The sequence below is a fragment of the Danio rerio genome, chromosome 22 (assembly GCF_052040795.2).
Source record: "Danio rerio strain M-AB ecotype USA chromosome 22, GRCz13ab, whole genome shotgun sequence".
Taxonomy (NCBI): Eukaryota; Metazoa; Chordata; class Actinopteri; order Cypriniformes; family Danionidae; genus Danio; species Danio rerio.
Window position 1 is genome coordinate 21,620,001 of NC_141042.1, and position 24,008 is coordinate 21,644,008.

At 35.7% G+C, this 24,008-nt stretch overlaps 2 protein-coding genes and 1 long non-coding RNA gene across 8 annotated transcripts in view; 1 reads left to right on the plus strand and 2 right to left on the minus strand.

The window, feature by feature from the left end:
- Positions 1-6,610, minus strand: part of ssbp4 (single stranded DNA binding protein 4) — a 91,838-nt gene extending 85,228 nt beyond the window's left edge. The window contains exon 1 of the mRNA NM_001202512.3: positions 6,515-6,610. Coding sequence (NP_001189441.1) covers positions 6,515-6,570 — 56 coding nt within the window. The 5' untranslated portion in view covers positions 6,571-6,610. The remainder of the gene's footprint in view (positions 1-6,514) is intronic.
- LOC141380320 (uncharacterized) overlaps positions 1-24,008 on the plus strand; it is a 371,569-nt gene that overhangs the window by 219,382 nt on the left and 128,179 nt on the right. The window lies entirely within an intron of this gene.
- LOC147831568 (uncharacterized) overlaps positions 14,579-24,008 on the minus strand; it is a 69,474-nt gene continuing 60,044 nt past the window's right edge. For all 6 annotated transcript variants that reach the window (XR_015521946.1, XR_015521949.1, XR_015521947.1 and 3 more), the window contains one exon: positions 14,579-14,705. The gene's annotated coding sequence lies outside the window, so the exon portion shown is untranslated. The remainder of the gene's footprint in view (positions 14,706-24,008) is intronic.

A 24,008-nucleotide genomic window follows, 5' to 3' on the forward strand; every position in this document is an offset into this window, starting at 1 on the left:
TCATCCTCAACAACAACTCATCCTTGCAATTTATGTTTTTAGAGAAGCAGTGACTTTGAAAATCAAACTGATAACAAAAAAGCATTATTTATATATTGGCCAATATTCTAATTCAATAAAATGTTGGTAAATAAATACACATTGTTTAGAACTGACATTGTTATTAAATTAATAGTGTCATTAAAGGAACACTCAACTTTTTTTGGAAGTCTCATTTTATAACTTCCTTAGAGTTAAACAGTTGAGTTTTACCATTTCTACATCCATTTAGTCAACCTCCATGTCTGGAAGGAACACTTTTAGCTTAGCTTAACATAAATCATTGAATCTGATTAGACCATTAGCATCTTACTCTAGAACAAACTTTTTTTTTTAAACGTTTCGCTAATTTTCCTATTTACAGCTAGACTCTTTTGTAGTTGCATCATGTAGACGTGTACTAAGACTGATAGAAAAAGAAAAGTATATTTTTTTAAGGTCATGATGGCTAGGGATGCAACAATTAACCGATTTGACCAATAACCATGTTTAATTAGTCACTTTTAATCGCAAAGGCTTCTTAACAACACATTTCCTCACAGAACAAAACTGCTGCAACTAAACAAAGTTATGCCAACTGTATGCTAGTTTAAAGTTCTGAGCTTGGCTTAAATACAGTTGGACTATTGACTAAATGCTGTTCACATGTCGCGTCTTTTGCACGCGCAAGTAATAGATTTATTTTCTTGTGCACATATTGAGAGTGACATGCATGCGGTGTGCATGCAGCGTGAGTGAATCGGATTGGACCAGTAGCATCTCACTAAAAATTTTTTGCAATAAGTTTTGCTAATTTTCCTATTTAAAGCTAGACTCTTCTGTATTTACATTGTGTAGACGTGTACTAAGACTGACAGAAAATTAAAAGTTGCTATTTTCTAGGTTGATAAGAATGGAGCTATACTCTCATTCTGGCATAATAATCAAGGAAGTTTGCTGCCGCACCATGGCTGCAGCAGGCACAATTATATTTCACAGTGCTGTTATCTAGTTGCCATGCCAGGGACCATTTTAATGTGCTTCAGAACTTCATTGTGCTTGCTGCAGCCATGATATGGCAGCAAAGTTGCTTGATTTCGATTGCATAATCTATGCTAAGCTAAGCTAAAAGTATTTCCGCCAAACATGGGAGATTGGCTGTATAGATTCAAAAATTTGTAAGTCGCTTTGGACATTTGTAAGTCGCTTTGGATAAAAGCGTCTGCTAAATGACTAAATGTAAATGTAAATGTAAAATGGTAAAACTCAACTGCTTATCTTTAGGGGAGTTGTAAAATGAGCCTATTTGCAAAAGAAAGAGGAGTGTTTCTTTAAATCTGAATTTTAAGAGAGTGTTAGATGATGGCAAAAGGCAATCAAAGTATAAAATTTAATCCAACAAGAAAACGCAACTAATGTACGTTATGACGAATTAGCTAATTCATATGAAATTGTAATGAATGTGCAAACGAGATTAAACTACTAGCTACTAATTGGTCCAAAACATAAATTGGTAGAAATATTAGTTAAATTTTTAAATATTAGTAAAATGTCCAACTAACAAAAATAAAAAGAAACTCTAATGGGTTAGCACCGTTGCCTCACAACAAGAAGGTTGCTGGTTCAAGCCCCGGCTGGGCCAGTTGGCATTTCTGTGTGGAGTTTGCATGCTTTTCCCGTGTTTGCATGGTTTTCCTCCGGGTGCTCCGTTTTCCCCCCAGTTCAAAGACATGCGCTATACGTAGCTATTTAGTTTCAAAGTATACCGTGGTTTGAAAAAGTCAAGGTTTTAAAAATATAACAAAGTATAACAAAGTTTTCTGTTATACCGTTCCTAAGGTATCTGTTAGGGCTGTGCAATTAATCGAAAATCCGATTTCGATTTTGGCTTCAAACGATTATGAAAAAGCATTAATCGAGATAAAGGATTATTGCATCATATACCCCCCAAACCAGCTGTACACATTTGTTGCTCTTAAAAACGCGAAAGACTGCATGCTTATGTGTTTGTGCGGCACGCACACAGTCAGAAGCATGCGGCCGGTCAGCATTCGGTCTCATTCGCACACTGAGACGAGCAGAGGACCGCAGACATCTAAAGTCATCTTAACGTGAGCGCTTTAATGGTCAAATAGGTGTCAAAATGCGGTGTTTAGTGATTATTCATAGTAACCCTCATTTGTGTAATTAACAAACGAGTTGAGAATCAAAAGACACCTGAAAGAGAAACCATTAAAGTGACCACGCGAAATCGCTGCCGCCTGTTTTTATCATTAATCAAACAAAACAAGAAAATCCCTCACTGCTCTTGACTGAAGAATTTTTGTAGCTAAAGTGTTTTTCTTAGGGTGAAGATGCTTAAAGCACAGTTTTTTTCATATTTTTATTCTATTGTATTTACTTTTCTTTCCTTTGTAGGGTGGAAAATAACTGTATGTATACAGTTGACGTCAGAATTATTAGCCCTCCTGAATATTAGCAAACCTTTTCATGCCCAATTTCTGTTTAATGGAAAGAAGGTTTTTTTTCTGAATATAATAGTTTTGATATCTCATTTCTAATTACTGATTTATTTTATCTTTGCTATGATGACAGTACATAATATTTTACTAGATATTTTTCAAAATACAAGCATTCAGATTAAAGTGCAATTCAAAAACTTAACTAGAGTAATTAGGCAAGTCATTGTATAAAAGTAGTTTCTTCTGCAGACAATCAAAAAATATATTGCTTAAGGGGGCTAATAATATTGACCTTCAAATGGGTTTCAAAATATTTAAACCTGCTTTAATTCTAGCTAAAATAAAACAAATAAGCCTAGAAGAAAAAATATTATAGGAAATACTGATAAAATTCCTTGCTCTGTTAAACATCATTTGGGAATTTTTTTTTTTTTTTAAATCTCAGGAGCGCTAAAAATTTTGACTTCAACTGATAATCTTTTTGAATAATCGTGATTACAATTATGACCAAAATAATCGTGATTATGATTTTTCCCAAAATCGAGCAGCCCTAGTTTGTTTGATTTTTTACATGTTTTTCACAACTATTTTATTTCGTTTCTTTAGGGCAACAGTATCTTCAGCAGAAAATAAACTTCTACATCAAAAGCTACTGGTCGAAAATATTTTAAATGTTTCTTAAAATAAAATATATAGTGTTCAATGGGTGGAAAAACATTTAAAAAGAACATTTAAAAAGAAGAGTAGTAATCACAATACCGTAAAACCGTGATTTTATCCAAGGTTATCATCAGAATCTTATACCAGCCCATGCCTAGCTTTAGATGAATTGAAATAGCTAAATTGGCCGTAGTGTATGTGTTTGAATGACTGTGTATGGATGTTTCCCAGTGCTGGATTGCGATTGGAAGGGTATCCGCTGCAAAAAATATATGCTGGATAAGTTGGCAGTTCATTCCGCTGCAAAAAATATATGCTGGATAAGTTGGCAGTTCATTCCGCTGTGGTGACACCTGATTAATAAAGGGACTAAGCCGAAGGGAAATGAATGAATGAGACTCTAATGGATCCTTTACACAAACTGTTTATGATGCATTCGACTGTCATCAGCATCTTAATTCCTTTAAAGTTTTTAATATTTTGTACATTTATATGTATGCATTATATCATCTTTAATTACAAAAAAAAAAATGCTCATGCAAAGCATTCCTAATGCGGCATCTCTGGGCAGGACAGTAAATCTGACATTGTTCTGGCCATTATTAGTCTTACACATTTTTTTCCTTTTTCTGAAAGTCTTGATAACACTACGGTTGAGTTTTTCGTTTTGTTGTTTGAGCAAACAGGATTGCAAAAAAAATATTTGTTGTTCTCTCCCATTCACTGCGCTCTAAGTTCACCCAACTGTGACAACTTCTGCTACTGAGAAACCTGGAAATGTGAGGGTCCATTATAATAAGAGTGCATTTCTACAGTTTTGAGCAATTATTCTGTGAAAATAAAAAATAAAAATGTGAGAGCTTTTTGCTAATAAATGATTTGCAAACAAACCACAAGTGGCCTGACCGTTCCACGGACATCATGAAAAGTGCTGTCATAATATTGTTGGTGTGGCCTGCCCTGGATCCACATGCCTGTAGTTTTTTGCCACAACTTGGCTGATCTTTCATTTATAATAACCAAAGATTGACAGAAAAATTCAGCAAAGCAATAGTGCTAAATAAAAAATGTTGATAAACTTTCATGAGGCAATCCATCTCAATTATTCTGATGAAAGCGGAGCGAGCGCTCTCATAGAAAAGATTTCAAAACACGCGTGCACAAAACAGACATTTCCGCGTTATAACTGAGAGCGATCATTAAATATGCCCCTAAATAATTACAGAGAACATCTCTCTTCAAAGTAAACTTAAAAAGCCATACATTCAGCTATCCAAGACGCAAAATTAATTGATTCTCATCCATGTCTGAGAGCAACGTTTATCCAAAACAGAGCAAATCAGACGCTCTTCATGAGAACAACGTCCTGTTTCTGTGTGCATGCCTGATTCCCTTTATATGTAGCTGAAAACACCTCTGTGAAGGAGGCTGAACCATCTGGATGAAATCAAAACCATGCATTCAGACCTACTCGCTGCCTCTTAGACACACCAATAAACTCAGGGAACCCAGAGAAGCGCTCAAGAAATGTTGGGGAAAACAGGAGATGGAGACCCAGATCACAATCTGCTTCCATTAATTTCCACTCCAAAAAAAAAAACACAACACGCAATTTCTTGTGGCATTTCAGACCATTTGCCCAATTGGATCACATTTTATAAACCTGAGAACTTGCGTTGTGGAAATCAAAACTAATCAAAATCAAGAATGCTGCAATAAACTTGACATTATTGGTTCATAGAGCTCGCCTACTGAGGTTTCTTCTAGCAAATTTGACAGTGAATTCTGGACGTCTAAACTTGATTTGAGCTTCCTAAACCAGAGTTGACAACAAATCAAGATTCTTAAGAGGATTAATCGCACCTTTGTTTGACTGGTGCAGACAAAACAAAGCCTGTGTGGTCACAACACCTCGTGTTTAAATACAACACGTGAAACGGTAACCTGCAGTGCTAATGCGGTGCCCGTGGCACCTACACTCGAGGAGACGTCTACATCCTTCATTCACACACAACATGAATGATGGAAATACATGAACTTTATGTTCATTATTTTGAGGCAAAATGGAAATTTCAGGATGATAACTGGAAAAACAACGCTGCCCAAACTTCTGGGAATCTTTTCATACAAAACCTACAACTTAACACTGAAACAAGTAGTTTCAAAGTGGTCAACAACATCTAAATGATCAAATATCTCCAAGAATTTTCCATAAAGCTCACCAAACACACCAAACTGTACCTAAAAAGAAGGTTTTGTAAGCAACTTCATAAGATAATCACACTATAAATACAATATAATACAGAATGGAATGATAAACAATACACAAGGGATGATCAGTTTTGAGCAAGTCTTGTAACCAACTTGACAAAAAGATGCTCATCTTCTGTGAAGCGTCTCACGCCAAAATAGCACTAAAATGACTGATAAACTACATGAATGATGAAACAACTACATCCAGCTCAGAAAACCCTCACAAAGTACACATTCACCCAAAATGTCCATATAAAAAACAATCTTGTAAGCAACTTGACAAAGATGCTGATCTCCTATTCACTATTATTTTACAGCAAATGTGTTATATCCTCACACCAGCTGACACTAAAGTCCCATTATAGTCTCCAAGTCTGACACAGCAGCCTATGACCCGCACATGACAGATTTATGAATATTACAGGTCACTTTTATTACATTTATGGTTTTGTAAGGTTGTTTCTATGGCGACAGATTGTACACAACGGTGGAAAGATCACATGGTGATGTACTACCATAAAATATTACACAGCGAAGTGTGGAAAAGTCACCATAACTTGAAGTAGCACAAGTTCTGAAGACACAAAACATTATTAAAACTGCTGTTAACCGACAACCGCGCGTCTCTGTAAACAACAATGAACAAAATTAGCAGAACTGCTAAAATAGCAACATATCAGTTGGCTTTAACACCCAAAACGTGCAAAAACACACTCGATAAAAGTAAATACCCTTAAATACAACAGCGACCGGCTACCAAGCCTCAAAACTTAAACACACACATCTTTCCGACAACATAGCTGCTAAACATTTGCACAGTATATGGTGTTGTTAATGCATACGATGCACAATACAAGAGATGCGAGCATGCAACATCCCTCGTATCGGATGCATTGGGCAGTTCACGTGCGCGCACAAACTTAAATAAAATCGAAATGCACGCAAAGCTAACAGCTATTAAAGTGCTGGTAAAGTTCAGCAGATCCGGAGACGATCGCTTCAGATTGCGAGTTCACACTAAATACACCTTCAAACAATAGTACGCACAGTTTTAAGAAAGTTCCGAGTCCGCAATAAGCAAAGCGAGACTCTTTAAAGCGCGCGCGCGCGGATTCACTTACTTTTCTCTCGCTTGACTATCAGAAGGGACGACAGCTCCTTTACCTTTGGCGTACATGCTGGATTCTGTTTTAAGACTTTTACCCCACTCAACACCTGTCAAAGAAAGCAGCCAGGAAAACGTTGTATCTCCATAGCTACCCCCTTTAGTGTTTTCCCTCCCCCCTCCTCCTCCTCCTCCTCTCTCTCTCTCCCTCTTTTTTTTCTTTTTTCCTTTTTTTTTTACATCTCCAACATTGGCCACAAATCAGGCACAGTTTCTATTGGGGGGACTTGAAACAGGTCGCTGGTGATTTTTTTCCTCCTCTCGCGCTGTTCCAGGAATGCGCTCTGCCTCCCGCCGCGCCCGGAGAGGTGGGGGCCTCTTAAAGGGGAACGCGCACTCTTTCCCGTGTTTACTAGGCTCGGGGACTGGAGATGGAAAAGACGCTAACATTGCCTCGGGCCTTCGTGTGTGACTTTGAGGTTTTGAAAGGAAGAATTTAGGCTTGTGTTTTAAGAGGTTTGATTCTGAGGTTACATTATTTGTATGTCCAGCAGCCATTTTGAATGTTTGTTGGACAATTTGAGATATGCAATCCAGTTTTAACAACTAAAGAGGAGTAACATTCTTTGAAACCTGATATCCAGTTTGTGTTTGAGTCTAGATTGTGTTTGAAGGTGATGTAAATAGCTACTAGCATTTAATGTCCACATGAAGTAATAAAATTGTATGTTTTTTGGGCTATCGCTAGCTTTCCATCCAAAAACGCGTCATTAAAGCAAGGCAGTAAATTAAATTTATGCGTAAAACTGAAATATCACATAAAAGATCCGCAAATAAATAAGTCAAAGAGAACAAAATCATCACTTCCTGATTATCTGGCTACAAATAGCAATAGTAAAAATGGAATTTGCTGCGGTAGGAGAGGCTGCGTGAATCTTCTTTTCATTTAATAAATGACTTGCACCTCAGAAGACAAATGTCAACATGCAATGAACGATTGGTGGCGTTTGAAGGCATAAGACGTGGAGCACAGATGCTCTTAACAGTTCTGGAGGTAATTAATAATATAATAACACTAATACTGAAACAGTTACAGCATTTTAGAATGACCAAAAACAACATTTCAGATGTTTCACAGTGTGCTTAACCTACTGGTTAGTCCATTCACGCACATTTTAATCATCACATTATAACAAAATCACATGACCTTTTTTAATGCGCATACTGGAATTTGTTTGGTAAAAGTCTTTTCATCGTGGTATTTGCACATCTTTTCTTATCAAATAAAAAGTTTATCCTACTCAGTTATGCGCATACGTTTTTTGATGGCATTTCCATAAACCGATTTTTTTTTAATGCACGTATCCAAAACGTGCATAAAAATAGGTGGATAGAAATGTAGCTAGTATGTTATAGCTCAAAATATCTTTACTTCCACCAATATGGAAAAAGACTTTTAAGGGACATTCATGGCTCATCCACACCAGGACAATTTTCACTCACACCTGCTGTCAATGTTTTTCAAAACACTTTTTTGCTACTTTTATTTGTTTTTTATTTTTAAACTTATTTGATTTTTACAATCGATGAGCAGTGGATGTGCAAAATTACTCCCTGGCATTAGATGGCGTTAAATGAAAAACAGAAATGCCCAGGTACACAAGGTGGCCTGCGCAACTTTACCAGGTGGTCAAAATTGTGCAAATGAAACAAAAACTCAGGAAAAACATGCATTATAATTTACTTTTTTTTTTTTTTTACATATTGCAAATTTTAAATTGAAAGTATAACCTATAAATGCACTTAGCTTATCATCTAGTATATTAAGTGTCTGCATATGCATTGCTTTATAGATTTTGAAGGTTTTTATATTGTTTGTATTGATTGATTGACTGATTGGTCAGTTGCAACATTCCAAGGCATTTCATCCCAAGATAATAACTGCCAATTAATGCGATCTAAATGAAGCTGCGTGATTCATGTCGATTTTATGGTATTAAACAGATTGTCCTCAAGTGGAGAATCACTACATTTTCAAATTGTTTTAAAAAATAATGACATTGCGAAAGTTACTGAAGTCTTGTTATGTTGCCAATTTGATAAATGCTCTGAAACAACTTATTCGAAACAAAAGATTCGTAAAGGTTTCAAAGCTTCATGAAGTGTGTTTAGAAAACAACCATCACTAATATGAATAGAAACCGTGTTTACGCACTTCTTAAAACCATTTACACAGTAACAATCTTTGTGTTCAGACACCAGTGAAACAACAGCTCCACGTCCATCTTGCCGCAATGTATTGCCAGTTTTTGCTTTCACAAAGCCACTAGAGGCAACTGTACATTTTTGACAATCTTAATTGCATTACTGGGCCCCACGTTCTCAAATGTGTCACATCCTTCTTGCAAATCCACCAGAGGCTACTCTGCACATTTCTGCAAATCTCAGTGTTTTACTGTTGGTTTGTTATGTATTTATCAGCTTGCTGACGGCTGATCCACCCACTTTCTTTTCTAAACCCAACCAATAGTGTTTTCAAAATCAAACTAGAAATCAAAAATCCATTTATTTTACCTGGTTTTAGGAACCATCCTTCACCGGACTCGAATCCTGGTCCACTCTATGTCTGAAGTTTACCACTGTATGAGGTGAGCAACCAAGCAAACTGGTAATGTTGGAAAAGCCCATCATATGGAGTTAAGCGATCAGCATTGGCGCACTAAGGAACAGAAGTTGTTGCTGCCATCCCACCTCCCCTTTTTGTTAGTTTAACTCACAAAATTCATCCAGACGCAGCCCCAAGCACATTTTTGCAATGAACCTGTGTTACACAGAGTATACAGGAAAAAGTAAAGTTATACTTTGCACTCAGTGGGTAAAATATTAGGAACTAAAGAGAAAAGACTATGTATGGTCTAAGAAATAAGCTCTGGGACTCATAATAAAGCTTTATGGTTATAGACATATGGAAAGAGTCAAAAAGAGAGTCTGTTTGCATGCTAGTACCTCCTGCATATTGTACATTTTAAGAGCATACATAGGATTTTGTGGCCAACAAAGCCGGTGAATCATTTTCAATAAAATGCCAATAAGCAAATCAGAGTGAAATGCATCATCTGAAAGTTATGCCTCTCTGTTTTATCATCTTTATAAAGTCTCATTTGCTGAAGGAGCATAATTGAGGTAATGACATCAGAGGCTGAACCAAGGCATAAAGCATTGTTTTATGCTTCTTTAGTTACCAGCGTTTGGTGTGCATGATGTTTCAGCATTCTGAAATATAAGCATTTAAATTGTGACACTGAATTAGAATCGATGCATCTAAAGGCTTGATTTCCATTAGACCGATTATCTCACGACAAAGTCTGCTTTAGGCATTCAAGTCATTCAGTGATTTGATGATTCCCCAGAGATTTCCCAATTCAATCATAATGAAAAATTTTGGGGTTTTAGTATGGATAGGCTAACTAAAGTTTAATATATAAGCTAGTGTGCTCCAAAACAGTGAGGTTATTTATAGATTAAAACATATTCATTTAAAAATCTTTTACTTCTGTCATTATGAATCAATGATTTTGATGACATCACTTTCGAAAGTCTCCAAATCCTCATCACTATAAGATGCTTTCTTAACCACTGTTTTCTGGCATTGGGATAGAATAAATTTTCTAATGTTGAAATTTTGCAACTCATTAACTGAAAACACGTGACTTTGGTCATTCGATATTAATCAAACAAATTATTAGAAATGTTTTCAGTGATTAGTTGTTTAGAAATGATCCTTATCTACTTTCAAATAAATTGATTCACTAGATCTAATTGTGCACAGATCAGATTTTGTGTTTGCGAGCACAGAACATATTTACTTATTTTGAGGTAAACTCTGCAAAACAATCGTGATGGTGGCATTTGGATGGCTGTTAAACTGAAATGGTTTAAGACTAATGATTCTCAAAGCTTTTGAAGTTGAAATAATTGTTTCGAAATCATCCAAACCTAGTATTAAACAATTCACATCCCTATAATAAAACAATTCATAGACGACATTGGAAAATTCGCTGACGACATTACATTTAAAATTATGATTAAGTTTATATGCTTCAAATAACTTTTGTAAGTCGAATTATTTGCAAAGCTTTTGAAAATAAGTGTTTTGAAACCATCCATCGATAGCTTCAAACAAATCCACATCACTACGATAAAACAATTCATGGACTACATTGGCTACATAAGGCCAAGAATCTTGGTGTGACTCTAGAGTCAGATCTAAGTTTCAATAGTCAAGTCAAAGAAGTCAGTAAATCAGCATACTAAAGCATTGCAAGAATTAGATCCTTTGTTTCCAGTGAGGACTTAGAGAAAGTTGTTCATGCTTTCATCAGCAGCAGGGTGGATTACTGTAACGGCCTCCTCACTGGCCTTCTCTTTTTGAATCTTTTATAACCTGTTTTAACACCTTTTAATCTGTTTTTAATCATTTCTATTGTTTTTTTTCTCATACTTGTCTTTTTTATTCTTATTTATGTAAAGCACTTTAAATTGCCACTGTGTATGAAATGTGCTATATAAATAAACTTGCCTTGCCTTACATTGTAAAAGTCGCTAACAATAGATTCTAAATGTAAAATGATGAAAAAGTTAATGTTCTTAAAATAACCTATTTAAGACAAATGATTCGCAATGTTTTTGAAAATAAGAATCCATCGCTAGGTTCAAATAAATCCACATCACTGATTAAATGCTTCACAGACCACATCGGAAAAGTTGCTAACAATAAGCGCTAAATTTACAATTCCGATTAAGTTTATGTGCTTCAAATAACCCATTTAGGTTAAATGATTCACAAAGTTTTGAAAATAATTTTTTCGAAACCATCCATTTCTAGTTTCAAACCAATCTATGTCACTGATTAAACGCTTTATTGACCTGAATCTTTAAGACTCTTTAAAAAAAAAAAAAGTGTTTGGAAATCATTCATTGCTAGTTTCAAACAAATCCACATAACTATGATAAAAAAAAAATCATGAACGACATAAGAAAAGTTATTAACAGTAGACAAAAAGTAAAAATAAAAAAAGTTAACCTGCTTTAAATAACCTGGTTAAGACAAATGATTCGAAAAGTTTTTGAAACCATTCTAGTTTCAAACAAATCCATGTCACTTATTTAACGCATCATGGATGACATCGGAAAAGTCGCTAAAAATAAATGCTGATTTAGAATTTTGATTAAGTTGATGCTCTTCAAATAACCCATTTAAGTCAAATGATTAGCAAAGTTTTTGAATATAAGTATTTGAAACAATCCATCGCTAGTGTCAAACAAATCCACACCACTGATTTAATGCTTCATTGACCGCATCGGAAAAGTCGCTAACAATAAATGTTAAATATTAAATTTCGATTAAGTTGATGTGCTTTAAATAGCCAGTTTGAGACAAATTATTTGAAAAATGTTTGAAAATAAATGTTTGTTTCAAAACTATCCATCGGTACTCGGTAGTATCAAACAAATCCACCTCGCTTATTAAATGTTTCATTGACCACATTGGAAAAGTCGCTAAAATTCAGTCATTCATTTTCATTTCGGCTTAGTTCCTTTATTTATCTGGGGTCACAACAGCAGAATGAACCGCCAACTTATCTAGCATTTTGTTTTTTATGCGGCGGATGCCCTTCCAGCTGCAACCCATCTTTGGGAAACATCCATACACAGTTATTCACACTTATACACTACGGACAATTCACTAACATTAAATACTAAATGTAATTAGCATGTGTGCTTTAAATAACCCATTTAAGTCGACTGATTTGCATAGTTTTTGAAAATAAGTGTTTCGAAACCATCAATAGCTAGCTTTAAACAAATCTGTCGCTGATTAAATGCTTTATTGAGCTGATAAATGTTATATTTAAAATTTTTATTAAGTTTATGTGCTTCAAATAGCCAGTTTAAGACAAATGATTTGCATATTTTTTTTAAATAAGTGTTTCGAAACATCTATCAGTAATTTCAAACAAATCAGTGTGATAAAACAATTAGTATGACATCAGAAAGATTGTCATCAGAACCACTAAAAAAGTATTTCAAACTTCTTTTTACACCTAAATGAACAAGAATGAACTTCACTATAATCATATTGAAGTTTTTTCGTCTCCCATGTATAACAGAACTAAGTACCTTCATTAACTAAAAAAATCAAGCTGTGAAAATCATAATAATCAGACAAATCTAATAATTCTAAATGTGAAATTCAGACGATATGCTCAGCCAGACCAGTGGATTGAGCATGTAACAGAGAGAGGAAACAACCGGAATCAGGCACAGAAATGACCGTTCGTGTGACTCAAGGCTGACTCACGCAGCCTCTGATCTTTCACACTCTGAAGTCCAGCAGACATTATTTATTGCTGTGGAATAAGACGCTTAAGAAGGGATCTTTAAGAGAGACCGTGCGACTAAATGCAGAGATTCAGTCAATGGCTTGGTTACAGTGCTGCTGCTATTTGTTACTGTGGCAAGACAGGGAAAACCATGCTTTGTGTTTTACACACACACACACACACACACACACACACACACACACACACACACACACACACACATATATATATATATATATATATATATATATATTTTTTTTTTTTACTTTAATTGGAAATAAATATTTTTGGAATAAATAGATAAAGATAAAAATGAAATAAAAAAAAGGTTTTGCATTTAATTCTTCTATGAATATCTAGAAGATATTCTGTCAATCTCACGCTCCATCCTTCTCTCATTCAAGAACAAAACCCCAAAATACTTAAACTCCTTGACATGGGTTAAGAACTTTCCTCTAACCTAGAGATGGCAAACTACCTTTTTCCAGTGCTGATTCTCATCCCAGCCACATATAAATAAAATATATATATTCAGAGAATATGTTCACATCCAAGTGAATGTATGTCTGTCACACCACTGTTATTTGACGCCATCTTATTATTAATTAATATGTAGGTTAGTGTATGCTCCATTCAGCTGTTTTCATTTTGTACATTTTCAATAATAAAACTAGTATGGCTCAGAACAATGTTTTGTGTTCAATTTTTTATGTTTTGAGGCAAGTAGTCCTGTAATAAAGGCATAAAAAAAAGCACTTCAGTCTTATACAGCAAACTGCTGATAAGTCTATTAGGTTTTATTCTATGATACCAACTGACTGGTTGTGCTTTATGCCTTACCTAATAATTTTTCTTCAGGTTAGTTCTTTATTTATCAGTGGTTGCTACAGCGGAATGAACCACCAAGTATTCCAGCATATGTTTTACGCAGCGGATGCCCTTCCAGCCACAACCCAGTACTGGAAAACACCCATACTCTCTCACACTCATACACTATGGCCAATTTAGCTTACCCAATTCACCTGTACCGCATGTCTTTGGACTGTGGGCGAAACCTGCACCTGTAGGAAACCCACGTGAACACAGGAAGAACATGTAGACTCCACCTAATGCATTAGTTAAATTAAGTGGCTTTTAGCATTATTTGTGTCCAAATAAACACATTAGTATGTTTCTAGAAAGAGTTTTATTGTATGTTTATGTATATTTATGATCACAAAGACAAAATAATCATGAATGTTCTAATATATTTGTGACGTCACGGTGGCGCAGTGGGTAGCACAATCGCCTCACAGAAAGAAGCTGGTTCGAGCCTCGCCTGGGCCAGTTGGCATTCCTGTGTGGATTTTGCATGTTCTCTCCGTGTTCGCGTGGGGTTCCTCCGGGTGCTCCGGTTTCCCCCACAAGTCTAAAAACATTGGTATAAGTGAATTGGGTAAGCCTAATTGGCCGTATAGTGTATGTGCGTAAACGAGTGTGTATGGATGTTTCCCAGTAATGAGTTGCAGCTGGAAGGGCATCCGCTGTGTAAAATATATGCTGGATAAGTTGGCAGTTCATTCCGCTGAGGCGACCCCCGATTAATAAAGGGACTGAGCCAAAATGAAAATGAATAAATGAATAATATATTCGTAATATTCTTGTCCTCGTAATCTTGAATATCGTGAAGGATGTTGGAGTGCAGGATAGTTGTTTACCTCTGTCAGATTCAGCACAGGAACCTCAATCTTGATGTTTCTGTCTCTTTAAGAGCTGGAGGTCTGTGTGTCTCTGTGGGCTGATGTGTGTGTCCCGTCACAGAAACACTGCATGAGTGGGTGAACACTGAAGAAGAAAAAATGACAAAAGACAAAAAAGACAAGACACTGCAGGTGAACAGGTAAATAAAAAAATATAAAATAAATAATGTTTATCACCATGATACTAAGTAGATTGGATATATTAGGAATTGAAATTTTTTTTTTCAAAAAAGCTATTTTTAAATATGCAAATGAGGCCGTATTATATTAAATATGCACTAATTTGCATATATTTCTAGCACAAACATCTGAAGTTTGGATGAAGTCAGGTTCAAAATTCTTGATTTATTTTTTTGACATATTAGAGTCAATGTTCTTTTCTTATTTGGTAATCTTCTTTTATCACTTCATAATTCACAGAATACTACAAACAGTAAAAATACAGTAAAAAAATTACAATTTATGTGTGTAAAAAGTTAAATGTTTAAAAATTATTTAGTGCGGCAGTGTCTTATGGATAATATAGTCTTATGGAAAAATATCCTCATATTTTGCTCTGCAAAGCAATAATTCACATAAGGATAAAGCAAATAAAGCAAATTTCCAAATATAATTCATCATGACCATGTTTCCTTTTCTTTTTTGTGCTTTCTTTTTTCTTATTAGATTCTCATATATTTTAAAATATAATTTTTCCATTAACATAATGAAACCATTATGAGCTTTCTTTGCATCATAAGGAATATATATATTATAGATATAAAATAGAATAAAAGTAAATTCATAATTTTTCGCATAATTAATCATGCTAAAGTGGCTCTTTCCCCCATACTGTATAAAATAATGACAATTTTGGGCAATAGACAGATGAGCAGATGAATAAATTTGTTATATATATTATAATTATAATTGGTTTTATATATATACATTTTATTTTCGGCTTAATCCCTTTATTAATATGGGGACGCCACAGTGAAATGAACCGCCAACTTATATATTTGCTGAGAAAACCTAATAAAAGTCATTGAAAAATTTTTAATAATCATAAATTATCCTAGTTTTGTTTTGTTAGATTTTTCTGTTTGTTAGTTTTTTTGTTGCTTGTTTATTTTTATGACACTAATGAGAAATGCACATTTTTACGTTACTACACTGTAATTACAATTAATGAGAAGGAAATGTTAACGAAATTAATTAGATATGAAATATGAACAAAAAAGGAATTATTTATAATATTACCCAAGAAAAGCCATTCAAGAAAATGTAATACAATAAACAGATTTCTTACAGTACAAGAAATGACTATTAATTTACATAGAATTTATTTATTTATTTACAGTACAGTAATAAATTAAACTTGAAAATGTAAAATATGAATACGAGGAATTGCAATGTATGCAGACTAATTCGTATGATTAGTGCAAATAATATTTGATCTGGAAAGACAATAAAGATATAAATAAAGATGTGAATAATTAATCACATTAAATTACCATTTTAATCAGACAGGCTTTATTTATTTACAGTAATAACAATTACATATTTTTTTAATTACTGTATTACAGTAATTAGATTAATTAAGTGGGAAAAGCCAAGAAAATGCTGATTAAAAATGCTATTTGATCCTTATTTGTTCAGATTTTTGTTTATATTTTGTAATGGTATAATCCTTTTTTGACATTTTAATTGCACTACAGTAATAAGAAGGACATATTTTAAATTTTACATTAAATTCTTACAATAATGAGATTAAGGGTACATTATGCAGATTAGTCAACATTATATTACACATTAACATCAAAATCTTAAAAAATTATTAATACATTTTTCAGAGATGGGTTTTCCCAGAGATGGGTTGCAGCTAAAAGGGTATCTGCTGTGTAAAAACTTGCTGGATAAGTAATCGGTTCATTCAGCTGTGGCGACCCCGGAATAATAAAGGGACTAAGCCAACAAGAAAATGAATGAATGAATAAATGAATGAATAATTAATCAAGCTAAATTAGCAGATTAAATTGTATAAAAATTGGATAATGAATAATCAATCGAATGAATTAATGAATGGTTGGTTGAATTAATGAATGAACGGTTGATTGAATGAATGAATGAATGAATGAATGATGAATGAATGAATGAATGAAAAAATAAATGAATGTTGGCTGGTTAGTTGGTTTAATAAAGGAATGAATGGTTGGTTGGTTGGTTGATTAATTGGATAGCTGATTTATTGCATGAATGAATGAATGGATGAATGGATGAATGAATGAATGAATGAATGAATGATCAATCATTAATTAATAATTAATTAATGGTTCGTTGATTGGTTGGCTGGATGGTTGAATGATTGGTTGATTGATTGATTGAATTAATTAATTAATTGTTGGTTGGTTTAATGAATTAATGAATGAATGAATATTGGTTGGTTGGTTGAATGAGTGGTTAATTGATTGGGTAAATAAATTAAAATAAATTAATGAATGGTTGAATGAATGAATGAATGAATGAATGAACGAACGAGAAGTTGATTGATTGATTGACTGATTGATTGATTATATGAATGAATGAATGAATGTTGGTTGAATCAATGAAGGGATGAATGGTTGGTTGACTGGTTGGTTGATTGAACCAACAAACAATTGATTGATTGATTGATTGATTGATTGGTTGGTTGGCTGGTTGGTTAGTTTATTGGTTGGTTGCTTGGTTGGTTGAATGAATAGTTGGTTGAATGAATGAATGAATGAATGAATGGTTGATCAATTGATTGATTGATTTAATTAATTAATTAATAAATGACGTGTTTGTTGAATGATTGGTTGATTGAATAAATGAGTGAGTTAATGAAAGAACAAATGAAGGGTTGATTGAATGATTGGTTGATTGAATAAATGAATAAATTAATGAATGGTTGGTTGATTGAATGAATGAATGAATGAATGAATGAATGAATGAAGGTTAGTTGGCTGGTTGAATGAATGAATGAGTTGCTGGTTGATTGGTTGGTTGAATGAATTAATGAATTAATGGATTGGTTGTTTGATTGATTGATTGATTGATTAATTGATTTCAAGCAGAACGTTCAATTAAAATCTAAATACCAAAATAAAAGGCATGAGCAGGCTGTGTTCTGTGTGTGTGTGATTCATTGAAGCGTTGGACACAGTGCCACTGAAGTGAATGAAACCTCAACCACATGTTATTGACTCAAGGCCAAATGCTATGACATCACCGCACACTGACTGATGTACATCATCATCATCATCGTCACCATCATCACCAGTTCCTGTATTCGCTGTTCACTGGTGCAAAATATCTCAATGGCTCGCATTATTCCGGTCTCTCTCCTTTCTTCTCCTCTTTCTGTCTCGCACAAAACCACCCACGTGTGTTCGCTTGCCAAACCTGCTTGCCCACACAGACGTGTGTTCAGTCTGAACCCCCCTAACAATCCCATGATCCTGTGTGCTTACAAGCCTCCAGCGATGCTACTGCAGCTGACCCATGTGTGTGTGTGTGTGTGTGAGCGCGCGCGTGTGTGTGTATGAGAGAGAGTGAGTGTGTGTGAGTGTGAGATTTGTGTTTCTGTGAGTACGCTTGTGAGAGCATGAAAGAGTGTTTGTGTGTGATTGAGTGTAAGATGTGTGTGTGTGTGTGTCTGAGATGTAGATGTGTGCATAAGTGTGAAAGTGTCTGTGTGTTTGAGTAAAAAATGTGTGTCTGTGTGTGTGTGTATATGTGTGTCTGTGTCTATGTGAGTGTTTGTAAAAGTATGTGTATCTGTCTGTCTGTGTTTGAGTGTAAAGATGTACCTGTGCATGTTTGTGCGTGTGTGTGTGCACGTGTGTGAGGGATGTGGGTGTGTCTTTGAGTGTAAGATGCGTGTGTGTCTGTGTGTGTGTGTGTGCTTAAGTGTAAGATGCGTGTGTGTCTGTGTGTGTGTGCTTGAGTGTAAGATGCGTCTGTGTATATGTGTGTGTTTGAGTGTAAGATGTGTGTGTGTGTCTGTTTGTCTGTGTTTGAATGTATAATGTGTGTCTGTCTATCTCTCTATATGTGTGTGTCTGAGTGTGAGTGATACAGAGTAAGAGAGAGTGTGTGAGACAAAATGAGAGTGTGTCTGTGTTTGTATGTGTGCAAGTTAGATTGTGTGTCAAGAGTAAACGTGTGTGAGAGTGTGTGTGATATGTGTGTGAGAAAGATTGTTTTTATGTGAGTGTGTGCGTGTTTTTTTGTGTGAGTTTGTGTATTTGTCTATCTGCAAGTCTGTATGAATCAGTGTGTGTCTGTCTGTGCATGTGTGTGTGTGTGTGTGTGTGCGTGTGTGTGTGTGTGTGTGTGTGTGTGTGTTTGTGTGTGTTAAATCTCACAGAATGAAGTATTTGTCAAATGTAAACCTGCAGATGTTTCTGAGGGTTGAGTTTAGGGAAGAGGACAGAATACACCGTCTGTACAGTATAAAAATCACTATGTCTAGGGGAAGTCCCCATTAAGTATGAAATCACATAGTGTTTGAGTGTGTGTGGTGCATATGTGTGTGTAGGGGGCTCTTGGAGTGGAAAAGGATTTAAGCAGACGGGTAATGGAGACTGACACATCAGGGATCAGACAGTCTGGTCGGAAACGGACTGAGCTACAGACGAAAGTAGAACAGAACCTGTCAGTTTTGGAGGCAGAAGCTGTGATGCATATTCATTCATTTATTTTCCTTCGACTTAGTCTCTTATATATGAGGGGTCACCACTGCCAACTATTCCAGCATATGTTTTACGCAGCGGATGCCCTTCCAGCTGCAACCCATTACTGGGAAACACACATACACTCTCAAATTCATACACACACACTCATACACTAAGGCCAATTTTGTTTACCCAATTCACCTATAGTGCATGTCTTTGGACTGTGGGGGAAACCGGAGCACCCTGAGGAAACCAACGCGAACATGGGGAGAACATGTAAACTACACATAGAAATGCCAACTGGCCCAGTCGGGGCTTGAACCAGTGACCTTCTTGCTGTGAGGCAACAGTCCTAACCACTGAGCCACTGTGCCGTCCTTGCGATGCATCTTTAGATGTGTGTGTGTTGTAAGATGTGAAAGAAGTAGAATTTTAGTATATTTATACACTCACTGATCAGTGTACCTTGGTAGTTGGTTGACTTGAGAACTGCTTTAATTCTATTGTGGTGTAAATTCAACAAAATCCTAGAAACACTGGTCATTGGTCTACTTTGACATGACAGTGTCACGCATCAATGATGTGAATCTCTCCTTCCAGCACATCCCATATGTGCTCCATTGATTTGATATCAGGGGTCTGTTCTTCGTATGTGGAATACTCAATTAGCTGGATTTGGTTATTGATGATTTGCCACAGCCATATAACCCTGCAGCCCAAGACTGGCTAAACAGGGCTCAGCCTGGTCAGTACCTGGATGGGAGACGACATGGGAAAACTAGGTTGCTGTTGGAAGTGGTGTTAGAGGGGCCAGCAGGGGGCGTTCTAATGCCCCAGTAAAAGTGAAGCGGACACTATACTGTCAGTGGTCTTTCGGATGAGATGTAAAATCCGAGGTCTTGACTCTCTGTGTCATCGAATTGGCTCTATCACTAGCCTCGTTTCCACTATCGGGCCTAAAGCAAGCGAGCCAGGGCGTGACACGGCCAGTCGCATTTCCACTGTCACTTCCGGGGCCTAATCAGCCAGCGGCTGGTCTTTTTTGGCCCGCCGAATAGCTTGGGCCAAAGAGGGCCAGCTGGGGTTTCGGGGCGCAGTGAATGGAGAGGCGTACTTTTCCCGAGTCTAGTAAAGATGGCATGCCATCATTACACTAGTTTTCAGATCGCACATGAGTACATGCGCCAAACAAATAAATAAATAAGGGAAAGAAAACATATAACTGGTCAGTTTAAGATAGACTATTTTATAAAACACCTTATATGTTAGGGCTCTTACGTTTCTCTTTTAAATATAAGGCTGTTGCATAAAATTATAACGTTTTAATTTATAAGTGATTTTTTTCTCTGCGTTCTCCTTGATGTTTCAATTACGCATAATAATCTTTACACCATATTAAAGACACAGCAGCCAGTAAAGCTTGTCAAGTGTGTTTGTGCATGATACATACGCGTTTAGATGCCTGTGTGAGTGTGACATCGGGCAAAAGAGCGCTCGCTTGACAGCTCTGTTAATGCTGCGAGCAGCTTCTTTCTTTTTTTATTTTGGGAATTCTACAAACTAAGACTTCAACAGAAAGACTTGAAATTACAAATGACGTGTAATTCACAGAATAATATGCAAAACCCTTAAATAAAGGGGAATTACTTATTAAGTGTCATATAGCCTAGGGAAATATTAATATGTTTTAGGTTTCTCCGGAGCATTTGGGCTGAATGTTTGACGACATCTATCAAAACAAGGATGTTATAAAATACATTTCACCTGCAGTTATTATCAGTGAATTTCTGTGGTTTTATATTATGGATGAGTGCGCTCACTGTGCTGGGTCCGTCCGTTAGTGGCGAGACCACTCGATGCACGGTGCCAACAGTTGGTTGGTGAGTAAACAAATATAATAAATGAAAATACATAGGCACGTGCGTATAGACACATAATGTACTGCTGTACAGTAACGCACTATTTGTTTGTTTCGATTTTCTTCATTTTAATGGTTTCTGTGGTCACATTATCCAAGTGGATGCCCCCCCCCCTCCCCCCCTCCCCCCCCATTGATTGTAAAGCGCTTAGGGTGTATGGCCATACACAATAAATCTGCTATATAAAATACACATTACATTACATTACATTACAATCTAGGATTGTTTTGTTCTTTAAAAGTAATCTGAGAGCTGTTGTCATAGCAACAGTTCTGGGAGCTCCAACTTGCTCAGGAGCAGGCTCATTTCATGTAAACAGGATTAGATCAGCTCATTTCAAGCAAAGGTAAAACTGAAAGTATGTTCTGAATGTGAATATTTTCTTACAGTAGTAACCTATAGGTTATATACACTTGGGGAAAAAAGTAAATAGTTAAAAACAGTTATATAATAGTTTATATACACATTTATAATTTATAATTGTCATGATTACCAGCGATCGTAACTCTATAGATCGCCGGAATTCACACACAATAGCTTATGGACTACAAATCCGCCATTTTATGCACTACATCTCCATACATGCACTCCGCTCACACACACATGTTCTTCATCCTGACTGATTGCACAGATACCACAGGAGGATTGTCAAGGACTGATTACACACACTACTTAAGGAGTGCACACACACTCACTCCAGTCATCGAGTCTTGTTTACTGTGACATTACAACGCGGTTTCCATGTCTTGTTTTACCGTGTTTTGACCCTCGCCTTGTTTGTCTTTTTGTCCCTGTCTGCTGCCTGCGTTTCGACCTCTCGCCTGTTATTTTGACTACGTTTCTGGATAACCTGCATACATCGGTTTGCACCCATGTTGACCATTGCTTGCCTGACTTCCTTATTAAATCTACATTTGGATCCAAACTCTGTTGTCAGTGTCACTCCCCTGTTTACAATAATAATTAATGAAATTAAAATATTAAATAAATAATAATATTTACATTCATATACATACACATTTAAAAAATATATAAATAAAACTTAGTAAATAAAAGTTCTAAAATGAGGTGGTTCTGTCCAAGGGGATTAAAGAGGACATTTATTAATATGGATTTTTTAGATTCAAATGCTTGCTATTTAAAGGTACCAGCTTTAGTACAATTTCTGAAAGTTTATAGACATGCACAATATTCAACTGTGTTGTGTTTGTTTGTAAAGGAATAACAAGGAATGACCGGTGATATGTCAGTGATCTAATGCTTAGGAAAAGTTGCAGATTCCTTAACCTATTTCAAAATGCTTTTTTGATGTAAAATGTATTTAAATTCCTTACGCTGAGTAAGAAACTTGAATAGACCTAGATTCCTATAATAAAGAAAATCCGCTCTAAATGTGAAACTATACAAATGCTAAATTCTCTTGACACATGAAAGTGTAAAGCCTGCAGCTCAAAACAAATTGAGGAAATTGTTGCGTCATATTTAACATATCATTTACTAAGAATTTTATGTAATTTTGCTCACATGGATAATTGAATATTAATCAGATCATTACGCTGCTGTGCTGTAAGCCAATCGTTGCATTGCTGTCCTTCACAACCAGGGCCAGAGTGGGACTCCATTTGAGCTCTGGAGTTTCAAGCCTTAGACCGGTCCACCTCAGTTCACGACTGACTATATTACAATAACGTTATTTCCAATTCAGTTTCTAATGACACTAACACGTCTTTTTCAAGGACACAGCTGCTTTAGAACTTTAAATGTTTTTCATAAATATGAGAACATTAATTCTTTATAGATATTCAGTCCTTTGTAATGGTCATCACACACACACACACACACACACACACACACACACACACACACAAAATAAATATGTACCCCTACATAAGTAACCGAAACAGTAATGTCTTAACACTAAAAATGAAAAATAAATAAATAAATAAATTATTTTACTCTAGGGAGGTTTGAACTCAGATTGGCGGCATCATAATGCAATGTGCTAACCACTAGACCAAGATGGCACTGTTAGGGTGATGTGTTCAGGATAAAGAATAAGTTATCTGCTGCTATTGATGTCTACTCTCTCTCCTTTTTAGATTTCTGATCAAGTTATGTCAGATTTATTAATGTAGGGAATCATCTGATTTTCATTGAGCAGGTGTAATATTCATTAATATTATTAATTTTCACTAAGGTGCCACTGTTTGGGGTGGAATGATCATGATAATGATTACATCATCATTAACCTGCGGGCTGCATTTTGCTCACGGGGCTGCGAGAAAATAAATAAAAAGAGCGGGGCTGTGGCAAAATAATGAATAAAAATAGTGTGCCTATGGTCAAATAAATAAATAAATTAATTAAAAAAGTGCAACTGCTTAGAGTGCAAGCAGCTAGGGACAACGGCCCTCGTGGCCAAAAAATGGACCGGCCTATTGTGAATTCTCCCGGTTCTCCCGATTAGCCAATCTGGGCCTGTTCACAACCCACACTGATCTCAGATCAGTTCATCTAGACATTTTAATCTGATTTGTGAACTTGTTTGAAGAACCAAATTAGCCAGAGATCAGTTATTAAGTTTAAAAAGATCCATGATCTGCCAAATTATTTTAAATAATTTAACCGAGGAACGAAGAACGGTGACTGTGCCATTTGAGCTTGGTAAAATCACTGTAATGTTTAATAAAAAAGTGTGAGATGATCTGAGCTTTGAGCCATGGTGTGTTATCCTGCTAGAAGTAGGCTTTACAAGATGGGCACATTGTGGTCATTTTTATAATAATACTCACG